Raw genomic sequence first — 12,908 nt, forward strand, 5'->3', positions numbered from 1 at the left:
ACCTTTTGTCTAAGGCGAGTTCTGGCTAGGCTGGGGTTCTTAAGTTGACAGAAACGTAACATCCCTACCTGGGAACCTACCTGGAAAGGTGAATTAGATAGATTTTCAATAAGCATGCGACGTTTTGGTCAAAGACTTCGTTAAAGAGTTTAATGGATGATGATCAAAAGTTGTTCGACTATCCAAGATAAAAGTTACTCTTGGGAAAACCTAAAAGTAGCTTAGTTAAAATCCTTAGCCGTGTTTTTTCTAAGTAAGCTAAACCCTAGGTTATAAAATACTCAGTGGGAGGAGGAGGTATATCAGATATGTCTATGATTCCACTCACGTTTCTCCTTGTATGTTCACACCGTCAGATTCATGCTTGGCCTTGAGATGCTCTAGTATGCATCCCCTTTCAGATGGTGTTTGCATGAGTCAATATCAAGGAGGACGGAGAGAGTATTTATAGTAAGTTGGGTGTGTGCCAACACTTCCTATGGTCTCTGTCATTGGTTCACACTGTGAGATCATTCTGTATGCCCTCGTGTCGTCTTCGAAGCGGCCCCCTTCGGATGGGTTTTGTGCAATTGGTCAATATCAAGGTGAACTCCAGAAATGGATAGGGTCACTTTAGGTTTTTCCCCAATCAGATTTTTTCTTTTCGGATTGGACTTTTGGGACGGACCTCTAGGGCTTAAAATGGTGGGTCACAATTACGAGAGATTGTTAAGTAAGTTAATGATCTCTTGGCCAAATCAATGATGGCTAGTCATTATAGGAACAAAAGTTGTTCTGGTATTAATGACTGGTTAAGATCTTCTCAATTCAGAGGAGGGATAACTAACCTCCCTTCGGTGACTTTTTTCCTAAACCTTTGAAGCATCATTGCGAAACTAGATGTCACACGGGGTTCATGTTAGTTTTGCTAAAACCTTATTGGATGTTGTTTTGTTTTACAATGGGTATTTGCTTACAACCTAACGTAGGTCAATGTGTTTTTCTTTGCAGCAACTCGTTAGTATTTTCGTTTAAAGCTTTTAAAAATGACCGATTTCTTATAGTGGAAAGAATCGTGTGAAACGAATTTCGTGGCAAACGATCTCCATTCCACTACTCTCCAAAAGAGGAGACAAAACAGTAAATTTATTGGTCTTGGAGACATGGTAGAGAATGACGATTCTGCCTGGATCCTTGATTCAGGTGCTACCAATCATGTCAGTTTCTCTTACCAAGGATTTAGTTCCTGGCTAACATTGTTACAGGGAAAGATGACTCTTTGAGTCAGTAATGATGAGGTTGTTTCAGTTGTTGCTGTAGGCATGCTGAAGTTATTTGTTGACAAGAAATGTTATCTGTTACTGGATCATGTTTTTGTAGTTCCTCATATTAAGAGGAACTTGATCTCGGTTTCTTATCTCATTGAACAAGGTTATACCGTCTCCTTTTTTGAGAATAAAGTATTTATTTTCAAGAATGGAATGGAGATTGGTTTTGGTTCAATGGAAAATAACTTATATGTACTAAGGCCATTAGTCATAAAAGCCTTGTTTAACACTGAAATGTTCAGTACGACAACAACAACTAAAAGACCAAAGGTTTCTCCAAAGGAAAACGTCCATCTTTGGCATCTAAGGTTAGGTCATATCAACCTAAATAGGATTGAGAAGTTGGTGAAAAGTGGACTTCTAAAGAGTTTAGAAGAAAACTCCTTGTCGGTATATGAATCATGTCTCGAAGGCAAGATGACCAAACAACCTTTTACTGGAAAAGGTTACAGAGCCAAGGAAGCCTTAAAGCTTGTATATTCAGAGGTCCGATGAATGTTAGAGCTCGAGGTGGGGGTATGAATATTTCATCTCTTTCATAGATGATTATTCAAGGTTTGAGTATCTCTTCCTAATGCAATGTAAGTCTAAAACTCTTGACAAGTTCAAGGAGTATAAGGCTGAAGTTGAAAACTTGTTAGGTATGAAAATAAAAACACTATGATCTGATCGTGGTGGAGAGTATATGGACCTCCAATTCCAGAACTATATAGTAGAACATGAGATTGCGTCCCAACTCTCGGCCCTAGGTACACCTCAGCAGAATGGTGTATCATAAAGGAGAAACAGGACCTTGTTGGACATGGTTTGGTCTATGATGAGTCATGCTCATCTTCCAGACTTGTTTTGGGGTTATGCAGTGCAAACTGCATGTTACATCCTGAACATCATTCCCTCAAAAAGGGTTTCTGAAACACCTTTTGAGTTATGGTGAGGCTGTAAAGGTAGTTTACGCCACTTTAGGATTTGGGGCTGTCCGGCACATGTGCTAGTGACTAACCCAAAGAAGTTGGAACCATGTTTGAAGGTTTTCCTCTTTTTGGGCTACCTCAAGGAAACGAGAGGAGGATACTTCTATGATCCAATTTAGAACAAAGTGTTTGTTTCCACTAATGCTATCTTCTTGGAAGAAGATCACATGAGGGATCATAAGCCACGAAGTAAGCTCGTTTTATATGAGATCTCAAGTGAGACTGAGATTGCTGAGGGTACAACAAGAGTTATTGAACAGGTCGACAGATCAACAAGAGTTGTTGTGGTTGGAACGTCTAGTCAACAAGCTCAAGAGTTGAGACTGCCTCAATGTAGAGGGAGGGTTATGAACCCACCGGATCACTACATGGGTTTGACTGATGCCCATAACGTCATTACAAATGATGGGGTCGAGGATCCATTGTCTTTTAAGAAAACAATGGAGGATGTTGACAAAGATGAATGGGTTAAGGCCATGAACCAGGAAATGGAGTCTATGTACTTCAATAACGTCTGGGAGCTTGTTGATTCACCTAATGGGGTCAAACCTATTGGGTGTAAGTGGATCTATAAGCGAAAGAGAGGTGTAGATGGAAAGGTTCAAACCTTTAAGGCTAGGCTCATGGCAAAGGGTTATACCCAGGTTGAGGGAGTTGACTATGAGGAAACTTTCTCACCTATTGTCATACTTAAGTCTATCAGGATTCTCCTGTTCATAGCCACATTTTATGATTATAAAATATGGCAAATGGATGTCAAGATTGCCTTTCTAAATGGTAATCTTGAGGAGACCATCTATATGACTCAACCAGAGGGGTTCGTAGTTCCAAATCAAGAGCAAAGAGTTTGCAAGCTTAATAGGTCCATTTATGGGCTGAAACAAGCATCTCGATCTTGACACATCAGATTTGACACTGCTGTCAAGTCGTTTGGCTTTGACCAGAACGTTGATGAGCCTTGTGTTTACAAGAAGATCATCAACAACTCAGTAGCTTTCTTGGTACTCTATGTGGATGATATCCTACTCATTGGAAATAATGTAGGATATCTGACTGACATTAAGAGTTGGTTAGCTACCCAGTTCCAAATGAAAGATTTGGGTGAGGCATAGTATGTTCTTAGGATCTAGATCATTCGAGATCGCAAGAACAAACGGTTAGCCCTGTCTCAGGCATCGTACATTGATTAAATGTTGATTAGGTACAGGATGCAAGATTCCAAGAGGGGTTTGTTACCTTTCAGACATGGAATCGTTCTGTCTAAGGATCAATGTCCTAAGACACCTCAAGAGGTTGAGGAGATGAGACGGATTCCCTATGCTTCTGCTGTAGGAAGCTTGATGTATGCAATGTTGTGTACTAGACCCGAAATTTGCTATGCAGTAGAGATTGTCAGTCGATATCAGTCCAATCCAGGATTTGATCACTGGACGACGGTCAAGACGATCCTCAAGTATCTTTGGAGAACGAGGGACTACATGCTTGTGTATGGAGATAAGGATCTGATCCTTACAGGATACACGGACTCTGACTTTCAGACCGATCGAGATTCTCACAAATCGACATTGAGGTCAGTGTTTACTCTGAATGGAGGGGCTGTAGTTTGATGAAGCATCAAGCAAGGATGCACCGCGGACTCCACTATGGAAGCTGAATACATAGCGGCTTGTGAAGTAGCTAAAGAGGTTGTTTCGCTGAGGAATTTCCTTACAGATTTGGAAGTTATTCCAAATATGGATTTGCCTATCACTCTTTATTGTGATAACAGAGGAGATGTGGCAAATTCGAAGGAGCCTCAGATTCATCGTCGAGGTAAGAACATAGAACGAAAATATCACCTGATCAGGGAGATTGTGCGTCGCGGTGATGTGATAGTCGAGCAGATCACATCGGAGCACAACGTTGCTAATCCCTTTACAAAGGCCCTCACAGCTAAAGTGTTCGAGGGTCACCTGGAGAGTTTGGTTCTACGAGGCATGCGGCATCTTGTTTAGGGAAAGTGGGAGATGATACTGGGGTATACCCTTGTTTATTGTATATTTTACATTTTTATATTATATCTTACATTATTCTCCCGAGTCATTAGGACAAGTGGGGGATTGTTGGGATTGGTGTCCTAATTCTCCCAGAATTTCGTTGTTTTGTAAAGATACACATTGTTCAAAGAATAAAATAAGTGTTATTTAATTCTGACATTTACTCATATATAATAAACAAAGCTGCTTGGTTATCTTATGTGAACTTAAGCATGTATATGTGATATACAAGTGGATCATGCCTTAAGTGATAACCTAAATCAGTCTGTACTATAAGGATTAAGGTGGGATACCTAATCTTGGTGACACTATGGATACGACCCGCTTTGTAGAGGTTTGCACGTGTTGTAAACTACTACAGATGGTAGATCCTGACCATTCATTTGGAGATGTGGAGTGGGGGTGTCCTATACAAAGAGTTTGTATAAGACCTGGACCACGAGAAGACTAGACTCTGTATATAACGCCATTGATACTAGAGACTTGCATCTCACCTAAATGACCATAGGTGACACGACCTCAATCTTGAGTGTTTTGGGAACTCCTGCCTTTGAGGGCGGTCCTTAAAACTATATCACTTCTTTTTCAAAGTAGGGATAAGTAGAGAGATTGATCCCTTAAGGCCTGATTCCGAGGCTTGAACATAGGGGCCACAACTTCTCTTTGGAAGAGAAGACTCAGTCATAGTAAGACTATGACTTATGTTCATTAGAGGGATCAGTGGTACTTAAGGAGACAGATGTAACTATAGGGGCATAACGATTATTGGCCTAGTTGTACTTACGAGCGATCTGTAAAGGGTTGTCACACTACTGATTGGTTAAGATGAACACATAATATATCTATAGTGAGGAGAGTTCAGCTGTCGGTCTTTAGTGGAGTGCTTGGCAGTTAACGGATGGTGGATCCGGTGACTAAAGAGTTTAGTCAGTTATTCACGTATCGTTGGAGCTTTGGATCTACAGGTCCATGAGGTCCTCTTGGTAGCTTGGATTCATGTTGAGGATCAGTTCTTGGTGTTGATTTGAAATGTTCAAATTGACAAGAGGTATTTTGATTATATATGATATAATCAGTATGATGTATAACATACATCTAGTGGAGGATTAATGTAAATGAGATTTACATTAAGTACCATGGAATAGAAAAAGAACTATGGTTTATATGTTTCATGAGATGAAATATTAAAACTATAGGTTATAAATATAGTATGATAAGTTGGTTATCATTTATATGTATAATAATATTAATTATTGAATAATTAATTTTTTTTCTTTAATAACCAAACGAGTGGCTAGTTATTGGATTCATGGTTACCGTGAGTTTAAAAGGAAAATGGTTTTCCTAATTTTAGGATGATTTTACATATGCTGAAAAGTTTTCGTAAAAAGTTTTTTTGAGTTTTCTCTCTCGTGCAAAAGAAACTCACATAGTCGTCAAGTAAATACAAATTTACTAAACGACGGCTAGGGCGAGCTAAACGATCCTGAAGTATTTACTAGACGATCGCTTGCTCTAAGTAAACGATCGTGTAGTGTCTGTAGGCAACAAACTGAGTTAAGCGATGAGCTAAACGATCGTATAGCTTTAGCTAAATGATTGGGCATCGACCTATACGATAGATCTCCGCCATCTCCCACTTGTCCAGTTGTGAACATGATTGGTGGTGTCATACTTAACTCGACACCGTCGAGGTTCTGTGGAGGTCGTTCGTGGTGCTGTGGAGGCCGTTCGTGTTGCTGAAGAGTTCGTGACCGAGGCGATCGCTGAGTTCGAGCGCGAAGTGTTTATGCTGTGTTCGTTTTGTGTTGTGGTCGTGTAGATCGAGCGTTCGAGGTTGCTGTTGTTCGAGCGATCGTGTGCAACGGAGCATGGAGACGCATCTTCAAATGTTCATAAAGTTTGTCTCTTTGTCCATTTGAGTTTTTCATGTTGTAATTTTTGTATGATTTGTATAACCGCTTGTTAGAAGTCGACTGTAAATGTTATGTTCATTCATGATTGTGATTTGGAATAATCTTATTTCCGCTGCTTATGGAAATCTCGAATCCAATTTCCTTCAAGATACCCACTAGAGGTGGTGACCTCCTTCGGGGTTCACCAAAAGTTGCGTTTCTTTTGGGATTCGCTAGAGGTGGTGTTTCTTTCTGAATTCACCAGAGGTTGTGTTTCCTTCGGAATTCACTACAGGTGGTGACCTAATTCAGAGCTCACCAGAGATTGTGTTTCCTTCGGGATTCACTACAGGTGGTGTTTCCCTCGGGATTCACCAAAGGTTGTGTTTCCTTCAAGATTCAATAGAGGTTATGTTTATTTTGGGATTCACTAGAGGTTGTGTTTCCTTTGAGATTCGCTAGAGGTTGTGGGTATTTTTAAACTACGGTAGGATGAGTTCAAATATTCATTTATTTGTGTTCTATGAAAACTAGAGGATTATGTATGTCCCACTAGAGGATGACATCTAGTGGACATAGATGTCTAGCCTGACCCAGTAGTGGGATTACTTACTAAGTATTTTATACTCATCCTTTCTTATGTTTATTTTTTAGGTAAGGGTAAGGGCGCGCTGACGAATGACAAGCAAAATCCGTGAGAGCTACTGGGACTAGTCATATGCGTTCGCTCATGTTTTTCAGGATTTTTCTATATTTTAGTTTTTTGTCTTGACATTTAAAACTCACAGTTTTGTTATTTGCATTTTATGATTTTGAGATGGGTATCCAGTGACTTTCAATGAAGTTTTCTAGATTGATTTTATGATTTTGAGATGGGTACCCAGTGACTTGGATTTCAATTATTTCATTTTAATGAAATTATTTAATTACGTCTTTTATTAGATTTTTATTAAGCTATGAAAAGGTGTCGTTTTGAATTTCATGCATGCATGCTTATAGTAACGGCCTAGTTTGAGTCCTAGGGAGTCAGGCCGTTACATGGCCACCGTCTGTTCTATTCTTCTACCCACATGAATTTGATAAAATCTATCTCTTTTTTTAATCTTCAGATGACTTTTGATAATTATATTTTCAAATATAGTACTGTATCAATATTTCTTTTCTTAAATTTAGGGTCCGTTTGGATTGATTTGAAAAAAAATGTTTTTCAAAAAACTCATTTTTATTTAAATATTTTTTATAAAAATAAATTAAAATATATTTGAAAAATTATTTTGAGTGGCTGTCAAATACTCCAATTTCTTTCAAAATAAATTATTTTTTAAATTAAACACTTGATAATGTATTCCAAACACACCCTTATTTGATAAGGTAAAAAACACATAAAAGATTTAAATAAGTATTTTTTTTTTCAATTCTAAAAAATATATCTAATTCGCCCATTAGCTCTCTCTCAATCAACATTAATCATAACTTGAAATTCAAGAGTAATTCTGTTCACAAAGTTAAAATTTACAAAGTAATACACATCAACATCTCAATATACAAGCCAAGATGTAGAAGGAAGCTCAATACAACTAAAGCATCAATCACTCTGTTGATTAGTGAATGAGAAACAACCAAACATGTTCTCATATAATTTGATTGAAATGAATTGGTTTTCTTTATACCTTGAAAATTAAGTCATGTTAAGGCTCACAACTTGAAAAAGCCAAGGAGGATAATCTAGCATCTTCTTCTCTCCCCTATTACTTCCATTTTTGTAGCCAGAGGAATTTTCAGTTACCCCCAAAACCACCATTTCTTGACCTTTCACTTGCCTTGAATCCGTACATCTTCTTCCCTCATGGCTGGACCCTGTTGAAGAAGAAGAGTGGGTAGTCATTCCTGAGTCTGAAGTATTGTAACTTGAAGGCCCTAGAGTTAGTTCGAGTTCGTTCTCGTTTATGATCTGCAGAGCTCCATTAATGGCTTCTGGTTCACCTTCAGCGGGCTGTTCCATGTCTAGTTTGGTCATATGAGTAGATCTGTAATAATTTTTTGCATCCTGTTCATAGATTTGTCTGAAACATATCTCATTCCTTTTGTCCCAACTTTCTGGATTCCATCCACTTTCCCTGCTTTTCTCTACGTTTTTCATTAATGTCTTTTGGGTTCGATAAAGTCGATGAAGTTCATGTACCTGCCAATATTCCTTCCCAACCTTAGAACATAAACTATATTAAATATAAGGTTGGTTTAATCCGTGAATTATGAGTTTAATAGATCTCTCAGCTTCAAATATATTAAATATGTCAATAAACTTTATTTTATGTTCAATAGTTTATTCAATATTCTTTTATTAACATATTTGTTAGACATAAAATGAAATTCAATTTTGTGTTCAATGAGTTTGTGGATCTCAAAAAAATTATCCAATTGGTCAAAAGCCTGCTAGACACAAAATTGAAAGTTCAATAATCTTTTTTAGATATAAAATAGAAAGCTTTCTAAAGTTAGAGGTCAAAATGAAGGACTAATTTGACACAATCTTAAAAGGTCGAGGATGAAACTTGTATTTTAACTTAATATATATATAAAAAAAAATGAAACGTGTGAATAAAACTAATGTTAAATCTGGAGATAAAATGGAAAATGAAAATGGGGATTGAACATAAGTTCATGCAGTTTATTCGTCTAAACATCCCTCTTGATTCTGAGAAGAAAGCATGGATTGGACATTGAAAAAGCAAAATTGTTTTACTATGATAAAAAGGGAAAATTCGTTATAATTTTTTTTCAGTGATGTAGCAATAGAAGATTATGAGATATGTGACAAAAACCCAAAATGGAAAATAACCATCGATCCAAATTCCAATCCATCCATTGCCCTGCCACCACAAATCTTAGATTTTTCTTTTCCCACTCACTTTAAAATGTTGCACCGCAATTTTCTCAGATAGAGCCACAAAAATTATAAAAACACCCACATTTATCAACTACCACTAAAAGAAGAGGGGGGAAATATTATCGAAATTATGGATCAAATCGAATAAATAATTGTGTTAAGATGGCCAGATTGGAAAAATCAGTGTTCAGAGACTCAGAATGCAGAGATGCATCTTTAATTGTTTTGTGATTTGGGTTCTAGACAAAAAGGATAGAATGCAAATTGAAGATCAAAATTGGAGAAAAACCTGTTGTTTGAATGTTTCTTCATGCTTTAACATGGCCATCCTCATGTACTCCTTTTCATAAGCCTTAGGCAGCTTTTCCATTGGGATTTCAGCTCCCTTTACTTTTTTACCTGATGCAGTCTTGAATCAAGTCCCCAAAACAGTCTGGAAAAAGAAAGTCTATATATATATATATATATAAAGGGAAGTGGCTCAGAAATTCAGATTCTGCTTCTGGAATAAATTCTATCATGAAGAGAGACATATCCTTAACCCAAAGGTCCCCCACCCAGTTTGATCAATTTTATATTTCCTTGAACTACCACTAGCCAACGCCATTATGAATCGGATATCAAGCAGCAATAATTAGGACAGCAGAGCCCAATATGAATAAATAAAAACTCGTGATAAAGCCTTTTCCATTGGTATTTTGTTTGTTATCATCTTAAATATCCCTTTCTCATTCAGTCATTACGTCGAGCACTTGATGCGCGTTCCCCACCCCCACAATAATCATAATATTGATAATTCCCTTGCACAGAAACTCTTTAACACATTCACAAAAAAACCAAACGAAAATTAAAGCAAAACCATCTCTAATTCAAAATTACAATGTGGAAATTGGATCGAACATGGAATTAAACACACAGATCGATCAAGAAAGTAACAAAAACAGAATGGGAACTTCAGAATTACCTGAAACAATGCGTTATCGTAAGGACTACCGATCAACAGATGGAATTGCAGAGTTTGCATGTATTTGCCATTTTTGAGAATACTGCAAAAGGAAGCGAAAAGCTAAGACGAAAAAGAAAGCAGAAATTGAGGAAGATGAAGAAGAAGAAGAAGAAGAAGAAGAAGAAGAAACTTCATTCTCCTCCAAAGAGTTGCAGGTTAAACAAAATCGTAATCCGTTTGAACAGAGAAAGATGGAACATGGAATTGACTCCACCATTCCCTCAAAATCAGAAGTGATGAAGAATATAAATAAAGATTCTTTATCATTTAGGAAGTGAGGAAGAGGGGAACAAGAACAGGAAGAGGAACAGAAACGTACCCAAGTTCAGCAATGTTTGGGGTGAGATTCCAGCCAATCTCCTTCAAGTTTCGTGAAAGATATGCTTCAGAAATAGGCAACACCAGCAGTGCACGAGATTCCAAGTACTTGGTATATATAATTCAATTCACATCCACTTCTCTCTCTCTCTCTGTCTTGACCTCTTTTTTTTATTATTTATTTTTTCTTTTCTTTCTACGAATTTTATTTTGGTTTCTTTTCATACTTTTAGTCTAATTTTGATAACGACTTTATTGGATTTTTTTTTGTATGAATATACCTTTCTTTAGAGATATATATATATATATATATATATATATATATATATATATATATATATATAATATATAAACATGGTATTTTGATCTTATTTTGAAAAGCATTTTTTTTAATTAAAATTTTCATTTAGCATAAAATATTATTAATACATTATCATAATTCAACTGACATAAATTTATGTTCATTTTTTCACTCAACATATTATTAAAAAAAAAAAAAGAAAGATGATTCAACACTTCATGGTCTCAATGCAATACAAGTACTTTTCAGCATAATTTGTTTTCACTCACATGCTTTCTAAAATTTTTTTTAGCAAGTGGCTAACATAGAATTGTTTCAAGTTAAACATGCTTAATTTTAGAGTTTCTATGATGGAGTCACTGAAAAAGAAAATGTATTTTATTGATATAGATAGTAACTTTCAATTTTTCTAAATCTTTTTTAACCATATTTTCGTATTTTAAGAATCTCTAGTTCAAAAGTGATCTCAAGAAATATCATTAGTTTTTAATATCAACAGTGTACCTGAAAAGAAAAAAATATTGAATTAGTAATTCGATAGATAATTTCAATTAAAGGGATAAAACCTTTTTTATATAATGAAAAGCAATCAGTTAGCAAATAATTTTTTATACTATTTACTTTTAAGATGATATGGTTTATTTAATACTATCAATAATTGCTCTACTTTTTAAGATAACTAATCTAAATTCTGACCATAAATTTACACAAAACTTGTTTTCCTTTTCATGGTTTTTATTTATTATTTATTTTTTGAAAATTTTCAGGTAAGTGTACGATCACAAGTTAGTTATTTTCATTCTTCATATTTTAATCATTGTAGTTAAATTTGTAAAGACTAATCTTTATGTTATTTATTTATTTATAATATATCTATGATTTCTTTTAAGAGAACCGAATCATGTTTGTCTTTAGTCAATTGAACTTTAGGTTGTGTTTAAAATAAGTTTTATGTCTCAAATTTCTAAATTTCATATACTACATATATGGAAATTTGATGGAAAATAATAAAATAAAATTAATACAAAATTATAAGATGAAGATACACAATACTTAATTACTGATTCCAAAGTTTAAAAAGAATAAAAATAAAAGGAATTATTTGTAGCATCGCCGTATGAAATTATTTTATAAAGCTACAGAAAGTAAAAAGAAAAGGATGATGGAAATTATATAGACAAAGGGGATTCACATGCAAATGAGAATTATATGTCACGGAAACAGTTGTCTCAATTATATGTATTAGAATCTTTATTATATATATGGATTATTATAATATAAAATTTGGGAAATAAATGTCAGATAATTATTACCCATTAAGATAAAGATTGCGATGCTATGGCCCACCGACAACTCGATAATGGCCGTACAATATAAGTTTACTTCGATGAATAATGGTCCAAAACAAAATAATGCGATAGAGCTGCATTTTCTTGTTTTCTTCTTTAAAGTTACTGCCTATTTTTCTAAATTGAATAATTGAAAAGTGAAAAGTAATGTTGAGGTTCAAAAAGTTTCCCACCCATACGAAGAATTTGATGACTATAAATTATTGAGGATAACATAGTTTAAGGTTAAGAACATTAAACTGTACTATTAATTTTTTAATAATATAGTTTCTCAATTTTGATGTTACGACTCGTTTGGTAACCATTTTAATTTTTGATTTAATTTTTTTTTACTAAGTATATTTTCATCCTATTTCTTACTATGATTTGTATTTTTTTATATAATGATTGAATTCTTAGTCAAATTATGAAAAAAAAATTAAAAATTATCTTTCTTAGGCTCCATTTGGATACGTGTTGATTTTGATTTGATTTTTAAAAATTTAAGCCTTTACACACTACTTCCTTTTCTAAAATTTTCCTTTGTTATTTACTTTAAACTAATTATTTAGAAAACCAAGCTGAGTTTTGAAAACTAAAAAAAATATATTTTAAAATTTTGTTTTTATTCTTGGAATTTGATTATGAAGTCAACCATTGTAATTAAGATGCAAATTATCGTAAGAAAGTGAAGGAAGTTGACTTAATTTTTACAAACAAAAACAAAAAGTGAAATAGTTACCAAATGGGGTGTTAGTTTTCAAAATCTGACTTGGTTTTTCAAACAATTGGTAACAAATGAATAAATTTTGGGGATAAATAGTGTCTATAGACTTAATTTAAAAAATAAAAAATAAAA

General features: G+C 34.9%; 1 protein-coding gene across 8 annotated transcripts; it reads right to left on the minus strand.

Annotated features, from left to right (window-relative positions):
- Positions 1 to 7,651: 7,651 nt before the first annotated feature.
- LOC120074293 (uncharacterized) lies at positions 7,652 to 10,600 on the minus strand. Of its 8 annotated transcripts, none has more exons than XM_039027379.2 (4): positions 10,422 to 10,600; positions 10,061 to 10,142; positions 9,386 to 9,495; positions 7,652 to 8,391 (listed from the first exon to the last, which is right to left on the minus strand). In XM_039027379.2, the coding sequence occupies exons 3-4, from the start codon at positions 9,464 to 9,466 to the stop codon at positions 7,888 to 7,890; spliced, it is 585 nt and encodes a 194-aa protein (XP_038883307.1). In that variant the 5' UTR covers positions 9,467 to 9,495; positions 10,061 to 10,142; positions 10,422 to 10,600; the 3' UTR covers positions 7,652 to 7,887. The 8 variants fall into 8 exon arrangements, with proteins under 8 accessions (XP_038883307.1, XP_038883308.1, XP_038883309.1 ...); XM_039027380.2 differs by having other exon boundaries at positions 9,386 to 9,529; positions 10,422 to 10,561; XM_039027381.2 differs by having other exon boundaries at positions 9,386 to 9,544; positions 10,422 to 10,561.
- Positions 10,601 to 12,908: the final 2,308 nt, after the last annotated feature.

This window comes from Benincasa hispida, unplaced genomic scaffold (assembly GCF_027475165.1).
Source record: "Benincasa hispida cultivar pf3 unplaced genomic scaffold, pf3_genome.v1.1 HicScf291, whole genome shotgun sequence".
Taxonomy (NCBI): domain Eukaryota; kingdom Viridiplantae; phylum Streptophyta; class Magnoliopsida; order Cucurbitales; family Cucurbitaceae; genus Benincasa; species Benincasa hispida.

What these genes read in the sequence shown, in the direction of transcription:
- LOC120074293 (XM_090309813.1), bottom strand. Translation starts at nt 10,120, where the DNA reads ATGCAAACTCTGCAATTCCATCTGTTGATCGGTAGTCCTTACGATAAC. An exon ending in TAACGCATTGTTTCAGGTAA is followed by an intron (nt 9,493 to 10,056) that starts TTCTGAAGTTCC and finishes CTGCATCAGGTA; the next exon opens with AAAAAGTAAAGGGAGCTGAA. An exon ending in AAGAAACATTCAAACAACAG is followed by an intron (nt 8,392 to 9,385) that starts GTTTTTCTCCAA and finishes GAATATTGGCAG; the next exon opens with GTACATGAACTTCATCGACT.